The sequence below is a fragment of the Mixophyes fleayi genome, chromosome 1 (assembly GCF_038048845.1).
Source record: "Mixophyes fleayi isolate aMixFle1 chromosome 1, aMixFle1.hap1, whole genome shotgun sequence".
NCBI lineage: Eukaryota > Metazoa > Chordata > Amphibia > Anura > Limnodynastidae > Mixophyes > Mixophyes fleayi.
This window is the reverse complement of record NC_134402.1, coordinates 327366243-327388949: the sequence shown is the minus strand read 5'-3', so window position 1 is coordinate 327388949 and position 22707 is coordinate 327366243. Positions and strand designations below refer to the sequence as shown.

The following is a 22707-nucleotide window of genomic DNA, read 5'->3' as shown; positions in this document are numbered from 1 at the left end:
AAGCAATGACTATTGGTGCATGAATAACGTTTGTAGGAGGGGGGTGCACTACATGTAAAATAAAAATATTATCAACGTCATCAGCACAGACCTTTACATCAACTCTCAGGTAACCCTCAAAAGACACACAGCCTGCTTCACCACTTCCCTCCACCCTTCCAACTTTTTCTGGTATAAGGTGGTACCAAGTATCAGATACTACCAAATACATTTGCACCTGCTATAGTGCAGGTGATAATACTTGCAGCTGTTGTCGTAACCTTGCCGTATATGCTACTGATGTGCACACATTTAGAGATGTGTGTGGCTGTGCACATCGGTGGAAAACGCTATTTTTCCATGCTCTTTTCAGAAATGTAATTTATTCCCATTTTGCAACCAACAAAGCATCAGCCAGCCCCTGTATGTTCAAAATTTACAAATTCATATGATAATGGTCTCTGGACAATTTTCTTCAGGATAATGTTCTGCTGGATTTAGTTTTATAAACTTGAGTGGATCACTAGTAATAAGCACTTCTCTTTTCTTTATTAGAATAATCTACTAGTACCATTTAACCTGTGGTTATTAAACTATGGGTTAAGACATGCCATTTAGAATGGGTTTCCCTGATCCCATGTTGTAAAAGCACTGCATATTATATATTGATAGCACTATCAATTAATAAGTTATTACATTAATTCTATTGTGTCCAAGTATCTAATTTTCAATCTGTTATATGTCAAGATACAACAAAATAACTTAATACTTAGCTCATAGAATATAAGTCAGCAATTACAGAGCAATATGTTATTAATTCTGAACAGATCCATGGGCACAGAAGTTAACTCCCACACATAATGTTTATCATTTTAAGAATTCTATGAACTACTACCTAGAATTCTGTAGCTCATTTCTATCTTTTTACCATACCATAAAAAATATCACGTTTTGTCTAAAATCATAGCATTAAAGTTTATACATTCAGTGGTACATTTATCACACCTTCTAAAAAGAAAATGTGGGGGTGTTGTCCATAGCAACCAATCACATTCTAGAATATGTTACATAAATGATAGCTAGAATGTGATTGGTTGCTATGGGCAACATCTCCAATTTTCCTTTTTAGAAGGTGTGACAAATCTACCCTGCAGTATTGCGTATCTCCCAATAATTTAATAGTGTCAACAGAGGGACCGTTTCAATTCTGATATAAACGAGACACACTTATTCTCATGTGTGGTTCAATTCTGCTCAGGACACTATCTATGTGGAGCTTGTGTATTCCCCCTTGTTTGTGGGTTTCCGCTGGATTCTACAGTTTTTTTCCACACTCAAGACATACTTGTAGATTAATTAGCTTCTGACATAATTAACCCTAGTGTGGATCTGTGTTATAGTGAATGTAGATCGTAAGCTCCATTGGGGCAGGGACTGATTAAATATTCGCTGTTAAGCACTGTGCGATATGTAGGTGCTATAAAAATGTGTGCAACTGCTAAAAAATAAATACGAAACACTGCAGCATATTAAGACAAGTACTAATTTACAGGATGTATAATATTATACCTTTCACAGCCACATAAATACTTGCATGGGTTGATTAAGAAATTTATCAGATAGATTTATACATAAAATTTAAAATAGGGACTGTATGGAAGAAAAAACGGAGAGGGGGATTTAACCTAAAAGAGCGCCTATCCATCCTAAAAAGGGCAGTTGTTACTATGAGTGAGAGACAGTGGGAGACAGCAGAGGGATGTCCTGCATGGAAATGATTTTTACATTGTATATATAGTATATAAAGTTACTTGACCTTTCCTATACTACTTTACAGTTGCTACCGAGAAAGCAAATAATATGAGGATAGTGTTCCCTCCTTTTTCTTGTGTTCCTTTAATTTAAGCAACAAATAAATACAGTATTAAAAAAAGATGCACCAAAAATAGTCATGCCACTACATGTAAATAAATCTTTGGCAATAATGTTTAGAAAACAGATAACAGGCTATAGTCAATTTTCTAAAAGATCATGAAAATGTTTACCTGTCTATATCATTTTTTTTATATCTAAGAAATGAATAGAAAATGTTGTGTACAGAGGTGCATATCTGTTTGTTATTACAAGTATAGATGTATTGTGATGGAATTTACTTGACCTTGTAGTCTGCAGCACTGGTAATTTGATTTTCTTTTCTGATAGATTAGATCTGCAATGGATGTATGTACTGAGAAACACATCTTTTCAGTTACTGTGTATACACACAAGGGTTTGTTAGAATCATTAAATATTTTCATTTGAATCATGTACAGTGTTTGTTATAATACTACGACACAATTATACATTATAATTGGTGAATTAAGCCGTATAATTGACAAAATTAAAAAGGCAAATTTGGCACCCAGAAAAATCTGCCTTAACTCTTAATTTAAGATTAGAAGTATATATCAACTGAAGACTCAGTTTAGTCATTTCATTCTGCTAGTTTTTTGGTAATGGAAATGTAACCATTTAGTGTCATTTTAAGTGGTTCTCTGAATACTTGCCAAGCTGGCAATTCCAACGCTGATCGACCATTGTGCAACTCAGCTTATTGCATGGAAATGGTATAGAGAGATTGTATACACTGTAGAATAACAAGTACAAATTGTGATGTACACTATGGAGTATTGTATAACTAAGTATAATTTCACATTTCTGGAGATCCATGAGTCGAAGTAAATGTGCAATTTGTTAATGCATTTTATACTGGAACCCAGCAATGACATGGCCTTAAAGATATATTTATTTGTTTAGCTTGCTATCCTCAGGCTTTAAAGACACTAGAAACTGTATTCGGAATACTGTTCTGTTGTAATGTCAGCACAGTCTGCTCACTCTCTACATCCATGAAATATGATCCCCACGTTTTCCAATTGAAAAGGAATGACTAGTAACAGAAATATTTGGAGCATAAAAGGCATATACAATAGGTGACCCTAGTTATAAGAGTAATGTTCAGTTCCCTACATATTGCTACATTCAGAGAGAGGGAAATCTCAGCAGACAATCTGGTAGTTTAAAAAGAAGAATGCCAGTCTGCCAGAATAGCTTCAGAGAGTATGATGACAGGACAATTCCAAATAATTAATTCTGTTTTTTTGCACTCTAATATTTATTAAATACACAAAGGATCTTTGAATATTTGATATACGTTATTAAATATTTGATAACACGTTAAAGGACAAAAGTAAGCATGTATAGGTCACATATAATATTACAGGTAACAGCTGCCCATTATTTCTTTGAACATAAGCATCCAAAAGTATCATGTATTGTCAAAGAAATGTTCAGTCATACAGAGACAGAGAAAAAAGTGAAATAATCTTTGACAACAAGGACCAGCCACTGCAGCCCGCACACCATCCGCACCATAAAACTGCCAAGGGGATATTTAGTTTAATTATTGAATCTGAGACATGCCAACATGTATAATGTTTAGTATTTTATTTTTAAAAAATGAATACAGCAGTCCCAGGTCATCTGAATGTTTCACATTTTGTATTCCAGTATACTAACAAGCACCTCATTCAACATAATATCATATATTTTGTTTCTGATTATAGTTTGAGCCAAGACTTGTTTTACTGAACAATGAAGTTCCACTTTCCCAACAGTAAGTGGTTGAGTTTACTTTTGGACAGTCTTAGTGATTTTGCTAGGAAACCTATCCAGTGTATAAGTGTGATTGAAAGGTACAGTATAGAGTATATTTAATGGCTCATTCTCTGAATCAACAGATGAGAAGCTGTGGCAGCAGATCCATCCCAGAGATGTGAGTTGTTTTAGCTAAAATGGTTCCAGCAATATTTGTGTGTAAGAAAAGCAGAGGTTAAGATATGGGGATGTTGTTTCAGAGGACTATTTTTTGTCACCTAGCTTTGATTGTTTATCCACAGATGCCTGGGTGTGAGGATACCGAGCCCATGTTTAGCTCTTCCGCCCACACAACACCAGCTGGTTTGCCTGAAGGCAGACTTATGTGCTGGCTGAGGGTACCCAGTACCTCTTTGAGTTTGGTTCCACTTAGTCAAACAGCTGGCAGAGGTCAAGTGTATTTATATCTAATAAATAGGAGAACACACAAGATGCAAATAATAAAAGTAATTCAATCTATGGGATTTAACTCACAAAGAGACTACTAAACAAATGTTAAAATGCTATATTCACCATTTCTCAGGAGCAATCCTAATCAGATGTCTTCCCACATTTGACAGGTGCAAAAAATGACAAGGTCCACTGAGACCTTAAAGATCCCAGTTCCGGCAAGCTTCCAGACCAACCCAAAAGGAGTTGTAACTCGTAGCCAGTACTGTCTCAAAGTATAAAATTGATAGATACAAGCCCCATAATGAAGCCTTATATATAATAGATATTACCAAGGAATCCATACAACATAGTCATGTTTCTTATGTATATTTAGAATTATTATCAAATCTCTGCTATGTTCTATAAACAATTATAATATTTATAGAACTTTATTCCTGTTTTATTTTAAGAAAACTGTTTTGCATTTATATGTTCTGTCAATTTATTATCACATTTTTATTCATTAAGCTTTGTGACATTTTGTCATATTCAACTACATTTAATAATGTTCTATCTTTGTGTTCTTAAAGAATGAATGTGCCAAATAATCTTTCTTTTTTTAAAGCACTACATTTAAGGTAGGGAATTGTTTGATTAAACTCTGATTAAATTGTGACAGGTTGTGATTCCAGTTTGGCATCAGACATGGAGTAACTGAAGACTTTTGAAAAGTGTCATATCTTGAGCTAAATCTTACTGGTGGCAGAAATGTGTGTTTCTAGTTAGTGTGATATATACTTTTGGGAAATTTTAGTCAGACTTAGTGGTTTTCTTTTGAGTAACCCTTTCACACTCACTCAAGCCCAGGTGGGTATGGTTGTGACTGGGATGCTACCTGTTCAATACATTCGTTTTCTTCTACAGATAACGATTTGTCATTTTATTCACAATAATATTGGTAACTATCTTAACTTCACACAGCTGACAGGTTAACTTTTTTTCTAAGGATTTAACTAAATAAGACTTTGCAGAATCATTTGATTGAGCGCTTATCAGAAAATCTAGAAGAACAGTATATAGGGAGTAAATACAGTAAAAAAATAAGGGAAGAGCTACTGAGAGGAGCACTTAGAAGAGAGCTTGAAAATGTTTATTAAATTAGTCAATTAGAGAGGAGTTTGTAAGTAATATAGGAAAGAGTGGTTGCAGGAGAGGTTACTGTTCCTGATGAGGATTTCTTCTGCCACATGTTTTAAGTGCCTTGCAATAATATAGGTGCTAAGCAATTTGTTACACATCAAAAGACTAACAGCCAATCTGTTTCCCAAATATATCCTCGTAATAAATATACAGATATATTCTTTAACATGTGGATAAAGTATAGTCTTCAGCTCATAAATAACAGATAAACAAATGCAATATAATGTGCAATTCACTTTTCCATGTACTGTTAAACTACCTAACATTGTAACATACAGTTAAAATGAATGTTTTAATTTCTTGTGTAACATACAAGCTGGTGACTTCAGCTCATCAAGACCGACAACTTCAGCTAAACACTTTGATCTTTCTACAAATATCGTGTAGATCTAAACTAAAACAAGGAAGTTGAACAGTACTCTTTCTCCTTCCAAACTTTGCTGATAAACAAACTACAAACTACTAAATATTTGCTGTCTCATCCGGAAAATGTTATATCTCACCAAGAACTCTTACATGTTTTACCTGTAAATAATATCTGTATTCTATGCAGGGTGATGATGATGATGACGACCATATTTACATTTCATGCTGCCATAGGTGTAAATACCCTAAATTATTAACTGTACACCCAATATGCTCTTTTCCCTCTATACCACAACTGTCTTAAAGTCAAAGTAGCTAAAAATGTCTCCAAAATAATTACTGTATAACAATAATTATTCTGCCTTCTCAACAGTGATACCTAAGGCATTTGTCTACATGGTAAATACTGTTGTTATTATATGTATGAGCTACCTATTGTATTGCTAGCCTCAACTCTACCACATCCTGGACTAATCTCAACATATTTTTGCTGTAAAACAAATTATACAGACCAGCGTATTCAGTATTAGAGAGATGACTGCCACAAAAAACCCTTGACAAGTTTTGTTATTTTGTTATCTGACATTAGACCCATAATACACTTTGCATCTAGAGCAGGGGATTATATAAATAAGCTTATATGCAATAATGTATTCTACACATGATGGTGCATCCACAGCAGTGGATTATATAAACAAGCTCATATGTCATGATTTATTATATATAAATGTGAATATGCATAAATATGTACATGATAAACATATAAAAGGCAGGATAATTTTTCTAAAACCATATCAACCAAATGCAGAAATACTTTAATTTACATCAGAGAAAGGGGTATGCATTGCTGATGTCTAAGTGAATCCTATACTCGCTGAACAGCTCTACATCTGTCTACACAGCAATTGCTAATTTCATTAAAATATTTGTATGCTGTAGGTACCAACCATATCAATTTGCCCTCAAGACACAATAAAAGGAATACTCTGTGATAAATTAGAATTGGATACAACCATCTGTTTATTACTGCAATAGTTAGCATTGTGCATAATTTTCACCAGAGATGAAACTATTCACAACAGATAAAAGTCTATAGGTTTTGCTGACAGAAATAATTCAAACAGTTCACAATCTAATATGTTGAATAAATAGCATTGAATGGTTTATTTACTGAAAGCAATACAAAAATGACATATGGAATTCAGTGGACAAGAAAGTGCTTGCAGCTGTTTTATTAAAATATTATAATATACAGTTGACATTAATGTATTAATATATATGTAGGAACTTTTGTGTTGAGTGATGACAGCACTTGATGTACTTTTGTCATGTGACTCATTTTGAAATTATTCTGTAATGGAATGAACTGGTGAAAGCAAAACATCCCTAGATTGAAGGAATATCTCATGAAGTATGTGTAACTTAATTTCCAAACTTAAAAGGATATTACAAGTCACCTAGGACTTTTGTGACTTTTGGTAAAGCACTCAGCATTCAGCCTTGTGCTCTTTACAGTTATAGAATTCCCGATGACTTTTTTATGCTTACATTTTACAGTAGAGTGTTATTATTCCATATTTAGGGGTATATTTACTAAATTGCGTGTTTGAAAAAGTAGAGATGTTGCCTATAGCAACCAATCAGACTCTAGCTGTCATTCTGTAGAATACACTAAATAAATGAAAACTAGAATCTGATTGGTTGCTATAGGCAACATCTCCACTTTTTCAAACACTGCAGTTTAGTAAATATACCCCTTAGTCTAGTGCTGTCTTGTGTATAATGTATCATTGACTTCAACAAAGCTTAATAGTGGTGTAAGATGTTTGCATCCATTGAGGTGCTTACTAACCTTTGACCTTTGTCAGCCCTTGAAAAATGCAAAAAATTGCCATGATATCTCTGTTCAGTAACAAAGACAAAGACAGCATGGTGGTAAGAGTTGTCTTGCATGTTACCTCTTGAATATAAACTAGCTATCTCTAGAATGGCACGGTCAGCAGTTTATTAATGTAATTGAAAATAGTAAATGTTTTACAGTACAGCCATACAGTGTGCTAGATGTATGGAATAGTCTCTTACCAGACTATTCTGAGTAACATCTCTCCATGTGCTTAGGAGATGTGATTTAACTTATGGCGCAGCTTCCATGTCACAAGGCACTGATAAATCATTACAGCAATTCAACGCACTTTTCTTACTAATACACATATGGTACAACTGTTGCGTTTCCTGCCATGTGTTCTGTATAAGTAAAAATCTATCCATGTGTTAAACATGTCTCATTATGAAGCAGCTGTTGCGAGCAACATTATATTGTGTTTGGAAAATGGACAAAAATGAGTACAATACATTTAGGAAGGATATGAGAAAGTGTGTATGCTTAGATATTTAAATTAGGTCACCTGAGTTTACAAGTGCACTGTTTCAACCTTAGCGTATTATTAGCTTGAATAAAGATGATTTTAATATTGTAATTTTATAAACTGTCAACAGATGTAAGTACTATTAACATGCCGATGACATTGGGATACCATATGAGACTCAATGATAATGATCATGATGATAATGATTTATATTTATTATGGTCATGTTAAAGCCAACGTGTAGTCTAGTGCACAGTACTCTGAACGCCACATTAACTTTATTAAGGGTGTTATTGTCAAGGGCAAGGATCATGTTTAGGGTTCACTAAATTTGTATGTCAGACTGTAGTCAATAGCCCCAACCAACTTATTTTATAATATTAATTTTGAAATTGTTTTAGAGTGGATTGAATTATGTCCTTTGAAGACAGAACAAAGCTACAGGTAGTGGACAAAACTATGAAACACCAATATAAAGTCACTTTACTAGGGCATTGAGCCACTAAATGTGGTCAGCATGGTCTGTATGCAGCATTGAGTCTATTACTGTCTGTGCAAGAGGGATACAGCTCTAGTCTTCCACAAAGTCATTCAGCTGATGCCTGGTTGATGATGATAAAAAACACTGTCTCAGACAATGTTCCAAAATATACCATAAAAGCTTGATTGGGTTCTGGTACCATTTGGATAACATCAGTGTGATGATAATCAAATCACTGGGTGACCAAATGTGCTCTGTGGATAGGGGCATCGTCATCCTGGAAGAAATACTGCAATGTGAGGTGATGATGATCACTCAAGCAGGAATTAGCGTAGACCTTGCCATGTAAGTAAATGACTGCACCCAAACTCTACCAGGAAAATGTGCCCCACCAAATCATAGAACCACCAGAGGCTTTTACTGCTGGAAACATGCACACACATGTATTCATCCATTTGTCTAAAACATGGTAAAGGATGATTCATCTGACCATATTACCTTCCTCCACCACTCAGTATTTCATTGCCTGTGCGCTCTGCACCACTGAACTCACGAATGCGCATTGCCAGGTATTGTAAGTAGTGTATGCACTGCATCCCAACTATTATATTCAGCTCTGAATTTTGTAAGATAAATTGAGTTAAATGCAAAATTAGAGAATATATTACATCCTGAATGGTAAACATTCATTGTAATAATATGTTAAACCCCCCAGGCTGATTTATGGGCAGGCTGCAGGAAGAAGCCTGGATTGGTTAAAGGGGCCAGCATCTGGATTATCTCCTGCCAGAGTATACATGCAAAACTGTATATAAAGAGCTATGTTTTACCATGTAATGTATTATTTCATCTGCAACTTCGCTAGTACCATTAGCTGGCATATAACTGTACTTATTAGGACTACTTGAGCTAATAAAACATCACTGCTTCAAGATCCTGCTTTGATGTCTACTTACCTGTTGTAAAAACAGAGCAGACCATTCTTATCTGTTATCCGGCTTTTCTGAGTTTGGGACCCAGCATACAGTACCAACGCTCTGATATCTACCCTGCAGCTCTGGCCAGTGTGTTATGGCAGGGGGAACCATCCACAGTAACCCTGATCTAAATGAAGTTGCCAGGGGTACCAGTCCTGTTGCCCAACAAGGAAGTACACTAGCAGCAAGAGTTACCCAGAAGAAAGCAGTACTAGGCGCTGCAAAGGAGACTAGTGATGACAGCAGAAGCTCCTCCTACTGCGTTTGGAGGGGCACAATTAGGGATAAAGAAAAGGGGATGGTGGCAAGGCAAGCCAGTCAGTCCTCAGCAGTACGGACAGGGTGGCATAGGAGGTTCATCCTGTCACAACCACCTTTGACGAAACTGTCTGTTTGCACTACAGGTTGAAGTTTGTAGTCAATTGATCTGCAGTTGCTCATCTGTTTTGCTTTGCACTTCAAACTAAAGACAGATATCCTGATCTGCAGTATGCTCTCCTGCCCACTATTGTCCCTTCTGATGATATTTTACTCTCCGAGTATCAATCTGACATTACATTAGACACCGTTGCTTGTGAAACATTACAAGTCGAGGTGTATTGGTCAGTGAAGCTTCTGCCAAATACAACTAACCAATTACCCTTTTTTAAAGGCTACTGAGAGTTCTTCTTGCAGCCATAGTTACAGGTAACCAGGCCAGTCCAGAATTTTAAAACATGATCCTGACAATACTTGAATGTTTTTTTCTTGATGTATGAACCACACCGGTTTTGAAGCCTTTGCTTTCAATATGCTTGATGTCCCTCATTTACCCAAGAATCTTCATTTTCTGTCCTCTACTTGTAGATTTGAGGATGACTTCAGTAAACAATATGTGTTATGACCAGGGATGCCATATGCAAATGGAAAATATACCTTCTAAAATAAAAGTAAACTTACTTTGTGATGTTTTGTGTAGAAGAACCATTGTCACATCAAATATACCCCAGTATAGACCTGGAATTGTTATTAATGCATGTCGGTTTGTTGCTCTCTCTTCCCCCAAATTTGTACAGTAATGTACAGCATATTGATGGTTTATCATTATATATAATAATTGTGGTCCAAATAGTAAATTATCAATATATCTAATCTCTTGAACAATGAAGAATGATGTCTGGTAGATTGGGATGTCACTACTCTTGGAATACTCTAGTTTATTCTGTAGAAAAGTGCCAGTGCTTACAAATATAAATATAGAACTCAGTAACAGTAAGATAACAGCTATTTTCATGTTAGTTATTTCCAATGTCAATAACATATTTAAAGCCAACATACTTAGAAGACAGTAACGCTTTGAATCTAGACCACACATTTTTTTGAATTACTCCAACAAACAGTTTCTTTGCTTATTTCCTCTGTTATAACTTTAAATGTTTTCATTGCTATTATCCTATTTTTAGCCCATACATAATCTGAACCAATCCAGCAGGTAAGGGACCAACAATTGTATTAGACAGATGGTAAATTTAAAAGTACAACCTGCAGACAAAAGAACTCTCCACATACTGCAATTTCTGTATTGGCAGGGTTCAATGCTGCCTTGAATTGAAAAGAAGAAAATGGAAGCTGCACCAGAAAACCCAAAGGTATATGTTCAATACCTGAAAAATAGCAGTACTACTGTTTCTGTACTTTTATCCAATTCATCAATCAGAATTTCATTACCTGGCATGGAATTTAATAGGAGCAGATAACGTACACTCACATGGCAATTTCGTTCTCAATGCATGGTTAAGATATTTACTAAATAGATATTCAAAGTTAGAAACATGGTTATTAGACTGCCATTCACTCATCTATACACTGCAGACGCTCTTCAGCAGCCCTGACACTCCTCGCCTGAAGAAGCAGACAACTCTATTATTGAGATACAATCATATCATTTGTTACATCTCATATGATAATTCTATATAAAGTATTGTAGATAGAATGTGACCCATCGCCAACATACATCAGATTCCCAGTTTTTGGAAGTGACTCATATTGATAAATTAATTGGATTATTGCTAAAAACAAACCAACAAACAAATCTAAAACCCCCAAGAACAAAACCAACTTGGTGTACCTGAAAGATTTTGCTATGAATTGCATTTTTAAAGGTATACAGTGGTCAAGATTTATTTATTATTTTATTATTCTCTTTTCTATAACTTACATCTGTTAAGGCTGAGTCTAGATACTCTCTAAAAACAAAATACAAAACTCAACATTCTAAAGAGGAGGGGCATGCAAATAAACACTAAATATAATAAAAATAAGCATTTTAGTTAAACTAATGCAAGTTAAATTATATTTAATGTACCATAATTTGGTAATTTAAAACAAAGTAATTACATTAAGTACTAGAAAGCCCTATACAACAGGGGTGATTGAGGATAAATATTTAAAATTTGCTATCAGAATCATTGTTTCTTATTGAGATCAAGCTAACCTTTATATGAAAATCATTAGAGGTGTAAGCCAATTAAGACTTCTTGAACCAAATCACTTCTCAAGTAATTATTGATATGCCAATGAATGAAAAAGTTTAAATGTTACCCTCTATTATGCAGTATGACATGACATGATTCTTTGTTCTTAGAACCTTGTGATGATTAGCACTTTCAAACTGACTGGTTTTTCTATTAGACTTTGTCAAGCTGGGCAGAGCTTGTATCGCAGAATACTGTGTGCTTTCTTTAAGTATCTCCAGTATGGGTACATCCGCCAGGATAACCAACAAAGCCAACACTATCAAAAGTTTGTGTTGCATATTAATGTGCTACAAATGTTACATATTAGAATACTCACAGTCTATGTATCAGTAACTCTCACTAATTGGGAGTCTTGATTTATAGAAAGTGACCATCAGTCATTCCCTGCCCAATTCACAATCATTGGTTTTCTCAAAGCTTAATGAATATTTACCATAAGCATCACATCCTCAATTCCCTATTTTACATCTAGGTCTTTTTGTTAATATTTTGAAAAGGAAACAGAAAAATCCACTAGGAATTGTCTGTACTGTACTTTGCAATGCTCATTCTAAATGATACAGCGTATGTCTATTTCACTCCCGAATCTTTCATACTATTACAAAGTAAGGGGCCATATCTTTTAATAAACATTTCATAATACAGAAACACTTAAAAACCGGAGAGCAAGAGCAATAATAGGCATAATAAAATCTTAGCTGATCCAAGAGGCAGAGATGTAAGAATTTGACCATTGTAGAACAGTATAAGACATTCATCAAAGGGAATAAAGTAGATGGAAATCTAAAAGACTTCATATTTACATTTAATAATAGTAAAAATGAGAAGCAAAGATCAAAAACTGAAAATCTCACCAGCATGTCTAAAAAAGATACAAAGCTGGCACATACTGAAAGATTAACTTTCACTAAACCCCTCACAGAGTATCTGGCTGCAAAAGAGTTCCAGGTGCACTGAGATCAGATTCAGACATTAACACTGCCCAGTTATTTTAATGAATATAAAGTCAAGTCCCAGAGTGGGAAATTAAAAAAAAGTCCATCTCACGTCATAATCTGAATGGCATGTACAACATAAAGCTTCATTTGAAATAAAACTGTAATTGTAAATCCCAAAATATGATTAAAAATATATGCACAGTTTGTAAACTCACAGATATATAGGCTAAGCTCTATAATATAATTAATATAGTTCATCCTATTACTGGACAGCTCACACAATATAATGCTACATTTCCAGTACAATGCAGTAAGAACATGTGCTTTTCGTTTCTTAACCTACTCCTTTCTTTAGAAAATTCCCACATATCTTTACTTTCGGCACTGAAAAGCAGCTTATTGATTAAGCCTTGAAAATATATAGCTGTTCCCCTGCTGCTTAATTTGCCTTAAAATAAATCAGCACCATTAACTATTTTTTTTCCCTAACACTTAAAGTACTAAAATAAAAGCATCATCAATTAAAAGAGCAGGTGCCTATAACAAAGAATGCTACGAGAACAGACACAGTTAGCAGTGATGCTAGTTAATTTGGTAGCACTAATCATCTCCTTACCTTCAGCGTGGGCTCCTACCAGGAGGACGAGGAAGATGAGGACCGCAGGGTGGACATTGACACCAAGAGACTCGCATATTCCACGGGTCAACATGACAGAACCTTAGACTCCGAGGAAACCAGGATTAGAAAGGATAGTTGAACAAGATTTCCAGCTCTGCCCTGCACATCCACTGAAAGATGTCTGGGGGTGAGATTCACAAGGACTCATTCATGTGAGCAACTCTCCTGGTGTGGCTATTGATTAAAGGGGCAGAGGAGACAGAGGCACAGCAATGCACAGAGAAGGCTCTGTGCTTGTTTATGAAAAGAATGATACTGTACTGAAATGAAGAAGGTGGGGGAGAGACACGGCAGTCTGATAAAGAGGAGAAAGAGAGAGGGCTGGCAGGGAGTAGAGACACTGGGAAAGAGAGAATGGAGACAGCAGGGAGAGAGAGAAGAGTGAGTAGGAAATTAAAACAAACTGATCAGCCAAGAGGGAACATATTAAAGAGTGTGAATTTGAGCTCAGCGAAAGAGAGATTAAAAAGGCAGAGAGATGGAAAGAGCAGGAGGGAAACAAAGAAACAAAAATCTTCAGTACAAACCTAACGTGACTGTGTGTTGTGTTCTGGTAGGCTGCTGCTAGGAAGCATTCATATTATAGCATCCAAGGCATTGCATTGGGAGAATGCAACCACAAAGTACTATGAGGCACAGACACATGGATGGGAAGACATGCACTAGAGGAAACTGCAGTAGGAACTGTGCAATAGGACAGAAGAGGGTAAAAATAGACACTAGCAGTGGATACAGTTTGTGGTCTGTGCATCCAGCCATTAAGCAGAGACAATTGGCAGCAGCATAATAATCTGAATACAACACATTTTTAAAAATATTAATAATATTCATATATTTCTTTATTTAAAGGTGCTGTACTTTATCAGCAAACACATATTTAAGATGTAGAAACAAAACACTATACAATGTCAAAGTAATTACAGTCAAGCACAGTATTTAGTTTCAATTGTTGACAGCAGATCATTTTTCCACCAATGCTGACTATTTTATTTAATAAAGGTTAATTCTCAGGACAGGCTTGTTAATCCCAATGTAGTTTACATGTTTATACTATTGGTTTTTTTGTAACAGTTTGCTGGATTTTTCCTTCCAAGTATTTACAACTCTTTTAGTAATATAATATTTTGTAACACTGTTCACTCCTGTGCATCAGTATGGAAGTGTCCCCTGGCTACACCACATAATGGAATTAAATTATCTGTTTATGTGGACTAAACATGGGGTTTTCGTTTATTCCTTTTGCTGACATTCTGACTAGCAGGTTTATGATAGGACATAAAGCCATAACTATTGCAAAACAAAGGTGTGTTTTGGCTGGATATTGGGGCTTCACTGTATACATCAAGGGGCCACAGTGGGCAAAAGTAACGGTACCACAACCACCAAAATCCCTTTTCTGTCATTGCACGATGGCGATAGCAGAAGAAAATCACTAAACAAATGCGTTATTCTTAGAATAAAAAGTATTAGAAAGTCTGGGCTTTCAGTTCCACTGTGCAGGTATAGTCTGGTAAAGAGGTAAATTAACTCTTACTGCTCCGGGCCATCATTTTAAAAATAAATTATGGCAATAGGCGATTTTGTATGGCAATTAGCCCTATTGGAAGTTCTTAATAAATAGTCTCCTGAGTGTTGCATTTTGTTTCCATAGCTGTTTTCCTATTTTATTCTGAGGTATTTAAGAAACAAGTTCTGTACAAATGTATTACTTTTTGTTTTTAAATGATCTAGTGATGCAGTACCTGGAGCTTTAAGGGATACATTGGCTGGAATTCCCCAATATTTGTACTTTCATTTAAAGTTCACTGACATTAATTCAATTTTGGTTGATCCTGAATCCCTGCTGTATTTTGTTATTATGGTATTACAATTTGTTACAGGGTTTTTTTTTTTATCAAAACACCAGTTTGATTGTTTTTTAAAAACCTTTTAATGGGACATTACGCTGGCCGCACAAAAAACATTTGTTTTCTGTCAAATAATACACACATTGGGCCTGAATCATTAAGGAAAGTTAAGCAAAATTAAGTAAGTAAGGCAAAACCAAGTTGCATTGGAGGAGGAGGTAGATTTATAGTTGGGGTAGGGCACGTCCTAGATCAACTTTAAATTTCAGTTTACAAATAAGCTATCAAGTATTTGTGTGCTACATGAAAAAACGGACAATATTTTATTTTTGTGCAAAATAATAAACTAATTAGCACCCCTTGCATTGCAACATTGTTTTGCCCAGAAAACTTGAGTAAGAAAACTTACTCAATTTTTTGCTTAACTTTCCTTAAGGAATCAGCCCATTGTTACATGTGACCCATGATGTGGCAGCATCATGGCAAAGTGGTTAGCATTGCTCACTCACAGTGCTGGGGTCATGTTTCTGACCAGGGCACTATCTGTTTTAAGTTTATATGTTCTCCCCGTGTTTGCTTAGGTTACAAAGACGAACTGGTAGGTTCATTGACTTCTGACAAAATTAACCCCAGTGTGTATCTATCTGGTAGAGAATATACACTGTAAGCTCCACTGGGACAGGGATTGATATGAATCATTAAATAATCTGCATAAAGCACTGTAGAATATGTAGGCGCTATATAAATAAATGGTGAAAAGCAATCTGATTTGTTCAGAACAATTATTCTACAAATTAGGAAGTGTTTTTTGGTAGGCATTAATTTGTTTGTATCAGAATCAGCTAACTTGATTAAAAATGAGTGTACATAATAGAATGTACATTTTTTATCTGTCAAGAAAAAATGTTTATTTTTCATTTGCTAGGCAATTGGTCATTCCTGGTAATTTAATTTGATCACAGAAAGGATGGTCACTGATGCAATCACTCAGCTGTAAATTATCAAATCATTTGTACTTTGCCTACTTAAAATGCCATATTTCCAAAGCAATAAAAATGATGTTAATATTTCACACTTTACAGTGCCCAGTATTACACTATTAAAGGGAACAGTAAGGGGGAAGGGAAGTAGAGCAATATCATAGCAACAGTATCAGGCTACTTATACTAAACATGAAACACAGCATCATACTCAGTAACACTACAGCTAAGAAGGAGCAACATGTTTCTCACTATAGTCAACTGGGGGAAAAATCAAAAGCAATTACTTTGTTTGAATTGTCAAAGAGAATTGCAAAGGTTAAGTCCATGAGTCTGCTAAATATGTTTGGCTTCAAGAAATATAGTTATATTGAACTATTCTAATCCACTTTTTTCAACCACTATTTTTTTCCAGGATTTTTATTTTATTTATATGCCATTGTATATTAAGTATGAAATATTCAAAGAGTCCATGAATATACAAATCCTATCTTATTTCTAACTTCTGGCTAGAAGCACTCTCATTAGTTAAAATGTTCATTGCTAGTACCTTATGGCGGAGTCTCACTCCTAAGTAGGCCAAACATATGCAGCCTGCCTATGCCTTGCACACTGAAGATCTAGGGGTATATTTACTAAACTGCAGGCTTGAAAAAGTGGAGATGTTGCCTATAGAAACCGATCAGATTCTAGCTGTCATTTTGTAGAATGTACTAAATAAATTACAACTAGAATCTGATTGGTTGCTATAGGCAACATCTCCACTTATTCAAATCTCCAGTTTAGTAAATATACCCCCTAGACTCTTCTCAAAATTGAATGTGATTTTTTTTTTAATTTCATTGTATACTCCCTTTGTTTAAGTAATCCATATTTAATATATGTTAAATACCCATGCATTGACATAGTAAATAATGTATTAAAGTTAAAAGGGTCTTGTTTCTTTGACTAATGTTGTCTTAAGTTGAGTCTGGAAAAATGTTTAGCTCTACTATCGCTGAACCTGTACATCAGAGGCTATTGCAGGAGTTGGATTCTACTAATCAGGTAGTCAATGAATCATTTAAAAAGATTACAGTCTAAGGTACCTAAACTATTCCACAAAAGTAGTATTTAATAACAGCTGCTAATATATGCATTTATAAGCATTACTCACAGTCAGAAGCAGATTGGACTGGTTGGGAGTTTGGCATATGCCCCTCAAGGCAGTATTACAGTGGATGACCAGGGCCAGAATCAGGGATCCCTGAAAGAATGGGTGAATTTCTTTTCCTTCAATTTTTTTAATCAGGCAGGACTGTTATGGGCAGCCCAGGCATTGGAGGCTTGACCCTTTCCTGAGGCCTAGCAGCTCATTGTAAGCTATGTGCCATGGATCTATCCCTGATCCATTACTCCCTCTCACCTTCATCGTCTCTCTAGCTTCCCTCCCACCTTCCCATGCTTAATGATATGTGAGTACTGGTGGCTGGGTTAATGTTATGCAAAAGAAAGTGGGGGTATTAATATCACATGGGACTATTAAAGTCAAGTGGTCTTGGAAGAGTTTTTTAATATATTATTGGAGTTATTAATGCAATGTGGTGATACATGGGATTGAGGAGGCAGAGGTGATGGGTCGAGCACTACCATGGAGGCCTACCATGACCATGACATAAGCATGGTGGCTTGCAGAGTAGGTGAAGCAGCTTTGCGGTAACCCCTGACATGTTCCAGACCAAGTTCCAGATGCTGGTCAAGACCGGGAACAGTTCTTATGTAGAGCATGCAAGTCGTGTTAACAAGGCTTGTCCATGGTGGCTGGAAGGGAAGTAAGCAACTACCATTGAGAGCGTATGGAATTTAATAATTTTGGAGCAGCCATTGCCTAAACTGGCTCCTGAAATTCAAGAGTCCTTGGAGCTACAAGTCGAGGTCCATTCCTGGGGACCTTCCCTGAGCTGCCTATGGTGACTTGCGTCCAAAAGGCCCTTAATTTTTCACAAGAGCAACTATACCTCCTGCGGTGACTTGGCTTTGCACCATGCACATGAATTTTGCAAATGAAAATGGCAGCGTGTAGCATTTAGCATATTCCAATGGGAGGAGCTGAGTGGACTGGGCTGCTGAAAACTAAATGAGCAATGGGATGCAGAAGCAAAGCATTTTATCTGGTGCAAGAATGGAAATGGATGGTGTTGGAGGTTAGTCTAGTCTTCCATAGTTTGGCCGTTTGGCCTTTGTCGGTGACACACACTGCTCCTCTTGGTTGCACAATTCCCCTGAGCTAAAAGTTGCCAGACAGCACACAGTGGAACAATTGATCTTCCAATGTGTATTACCGGTCAATTGAGAACCTGTCAAGTGAGAATACATTTTTCATTTGTAATGGTGTATTTCTCAGAGGAACACATGGGAATATACATGCGCTCCTGCAGCAATGAGCCTGTAAAGTCACAACCATAGGCAAATTTGTATATAGCTACCACAGACATGTGTGCTTAATGCATATAAATAAATGGCTCCTACCTGGTTGAAAGTCTTATTGTTGGCGAGCTTACTTCAATCCTTAGATATATGTTATGTAATAATAGGCCCATAGACAATAAATGCAACTTTCAGAAAGTTTTAGACAACTTCAATTAAAATGTGACCTTGTCAGTGTGATATGCCCAATGTTTTTTTTGCTGTACTCTGGCTACAAATGCAGAATAATCAACAAAATAGGTTTCTACAGTCCTTGTTCCCTGAAGCAACAAAACTTGAACGGAGCTTAATTAGCTTGGCACCACTAGACTTTAAATGGTAATCAATACTAATACCATTTGCAAATTATAAATATCTACAGAGTAGCAATTGTCAAAAAGTCTGTTGCACATAGAGCTATGATGGAAACTCCCCAGTATTTGCTGATTACAGTATAAAGTCCAACATTAGCTGTCAGTCGCAGATTACCTATGATATGTATGTGCTGCTCACTTGCTAAGATTATCTGTTAATGAAACTCCATTATTAGTGCAGTACTCATGCAGACTAGATGACTAGTACTGTTCTTTAATAAGCTTTATATAAACCTATAATATTCCAGGCTATATTATTCACACTGGTACACACTCTCTGCTGTCCCAAGCTACACTCTGAGTCACACTTGCTCCTTTCATCTCAGCTGTGGACTTTCCAATTATATTGTACGCTCTCAGGAGCAGGGCCCTCCTTACCCTTTTCAATATTAATGTATCCTGTTTTTCCCATTGTCTGGTGCTTAAGAGCATTGGTGCACCATATACATCAATGATAATAATAATAATAATAATAATAATAATAATAATAATAATAATGAATTGTAGGGTTTAGTTCGAATGGCCAGTCTCTCACTCATAGCTGAATTAGAAAGAAAATCTGTAGCACATCTATTTTAAATTAGATGACTGTATTTCAGTGGAGGAGGAAATATTCAGGAGTAGGATGATCTTAGCCAAATGATACTTTCCAGGGCCGTCTTTTCCCCTGGGCATGCTGGGCAGTTGCCGGGGGCCCCTCGAGCATAGGGACCCCATAGGCAGGGCTCAATAGAAAGAAAAATCTATTCACCCATGTATCAAAGCACAGCTGTACAGTATGGTTTTTAATGTTTAAACCAGGGTTGTCCAACCCGCGGCCCGCGGGCCTCATGCGGCCCAACACACCTGTAAATGTGGCCCAGAAGGAGCTTTGGTTGTGGCAAGGGGGCAGCACTGTTAATGGGAAAAAAAAATCCTGCAAAAAAAAGAAAAGAAAATACTTACCTTGCGGTCACGCGGTCACGTCAGCTGGTACTCCGGCTCCCTCCCTTGTCTCCTCCTCCGTGTGGTGCTCGCAGTGAATGTCGGGCGTGATGTCATCACGCCCAACATCCATTGCGGAGCGCAGCACAGAGGAGTCACCCGCGCGAGAAGAACAATCAGCAGCACAGAATTGGAGAAAAGAAGAGAAGAGGACGGGAGAACAAGCCAATTAAAAGGTAAGTTAAGGGGGATTTTTTTTATTATTTCAAGGGACGCTGACCAGTGAATAAAAGTCACCTGGTCCTGGAGCATCATGGACCTTATCTCCCTGCTACATACTTCTACTTGTAATACTAATGGGGCATTATATATTATTCTCTTTGGCCCATTATAAGTTGTTATCCCTTAACTAACATAGTGGTGTAATTAGCAAAACAGGTCACAATTTGGGGTCACAGTGATGTATATGTCAGGTACCGCAGGCCTGGTCAGGGCACCCTGATATACAATGCCTGGCTTAAATGCACTTTATTGATATTGCATCGAAACAATACAAAAAGGGATTATAGTATAACAACTAGAGAGGATTTTTTGAACAGGGCGATTGAAAGGTAAGTATAGGGGGATTTGAAAAAAAAGTGATATATATATATATATATATATATATATCACTTTTTTTCTCATATATATATGTTAACTATGTTTTCAATGGTTTTTTCGATGATCAGCTATCGTTATTGTTAGTGTATCTTATGTGCGGCCCAAACCAACTCGTCGTCTTCCAATGTGGCCCAGGAAAGCTAAAAGGTTGGACACCCCTGGTTTAAACACTGATTTTTGTTGCAGGTACCAATAAATATAAACTTAATTTTATTGATAATTTACATTTATATTCCTGTGTGTGGTTGTGTAGGTAGGGGCCCAAGTGCACTGCTTTGCCCGGGGGCCCATAATGTTGCTAAGATGGCCCTGATACATTCTCCCCCCAGCAAACATATACACACTCAGTGGCGACTTTATTAGGTTAACATGTACCTCTGTTCGTTAATGCAATTTTCTATTCAGCCAATCATGTGGCAGCAACACAATGCATAAAAACAGGCAAGCATGGTCAAGAGGTTCAGTTATTGCTCTGACCAAACACCAGAATGTATTAGGAATGTGACTTTGATCGAGGAATGATAGTTGGTGTCAGATAGTGTGGTACCTCAGAATCTGCTGATTTCCTGGGATTTTCACACACAACTGTCACTAGGGTATGCAAAACAAAAAACATTCAGTGACCTGCAGTTCTGTGGACTAAAACACTTAGCTAATATGTCAGACTGGTTCAAGCTGACAATAAGGTGTTAGTAACTAAACTTCTTTGCCTTATGTCATTGAAAATGTATATTGATTTGACTGGCTTGACATACTGAGGTGTCTGTTCTGTTAGGTACCATATACCTTTTTGTTTTCATGAACAGAGGACAACTATCCCGCTGTGCTAATCAGTCAAATCAATTAGCTAACAGGACCAGATATTCGAATTATAGATTCAACAGTTAATATTTAATTTTGAGTTATGGTGTTCGCTCTGTCCGACACAATGCACACAACGCTTTAAATTCACTCTGACAGTTGTTAAAAATTTGACACATGGTGACAGGACTAATTTGAGCAGATATATGCCACTCACTGCAGGCCTGAGGAGGTAGAACTCACCGCTGCCGTGTATAAGAGAGAGGGAGAGCAAGGGGGAGAATTGGCATGAGAACTGCAGACAAGGAAGGTAACAGGAGGGACAAGACTTCAGATAATAGTGTGACAGCAGGGATCACGCAGATCACAGGGCTCTGAGGATTTAAACAGAGTATGCAGGGGAAGTAAATGACAACACATCCGTTACACATTTTCATCTCCATGAAGGATTTTCACAAGGTGCCGGCAAAAAAGTTTCACTTAAAAAAAAAAAACATTTTCTAATGGCTACCTCCAGCAGAATAGCGTGCCATGTTACAGCACAACTTCATCTCAAGCTGGTTCCACGAACATAACAATGAGTTCAGTGCACTCCAATGACCTCCTCAATCCAATAGACCACCTTTGTGATAGGGTTGCAGAGGCGAACGCAGGATTTAGAAGGGGGGGTTCCGCCCCCCCGGGGAAAAAAAAATAGAGCAGCAGCTCCATTTCAGCGAGTCTGAATTCTACAGCAGCCGCGGCGCTGTCAAGCAGCATCCGTGGCAGTGCTGTATTATACTACAATACAGCACTGCCGCGGACGCTTCTTTGACAGCGCCGCGGCTGCTGTGGAGTCCCGTTGGTTCCCGGAGGGGAGGGGTTTCTGGGGAACCAGAAACCCCCCCTGCGTGCGCCACTGGGGTTGAATGGGAGATTCGCAACATGTATATGCAGCTGACAAATCTGTAGCATCTGCATGATGCTATCATGTCAACATTGACCAGAATCTCTAAGGAATGTTCCAGCACATTGTTGAATGCATGTCACAATTCAGGTTATTTTGGAGGCAAATTGGGGTCCAGTACTAAAAATGTGTGCTTAAAAAGTGTCCACTCATAGGGCCG

The 22707-nt window shown here is 36.8% G+C and overlaps 1 protein-coding gene across 2 annotated transcripts in view; it reads right to left on the bottom strand.

Annotated features, from left to right (window-relative positions):
- Positions 1 to 14243, bottom strand: part of SEZ6L (seizure related 6 homolog like) — a 330229-nt gene extending 315986 nt beyond the window's left edge. Inside the window, exons 1-2 of one of the 2 annotated variants that reach the window (XM_075214453.1) lie at positions 14098 to 14243; positions 13508 to 13691 (exon numbers count right to left, since the gene is read on the bottom strand). In XM_075214453.1, coding sequence (XP_075070554.1) covers positions 13508 to 13601 — 94 coding nt within the window. In that variant the 5' untranslated portion in view covers positions 13602 to 13691; positions 14098 to 14243. Of the gene's footprint in view, positions 1 to 13507; positions 14064 to 14097 lie in introns of those variants that run through there. The other variant, XM_075214454.1, reaches the window with a different exon arrangement.
- Between the last annotated feature and the right edge of the window lie 8464 nt (positions 14244 to 22707).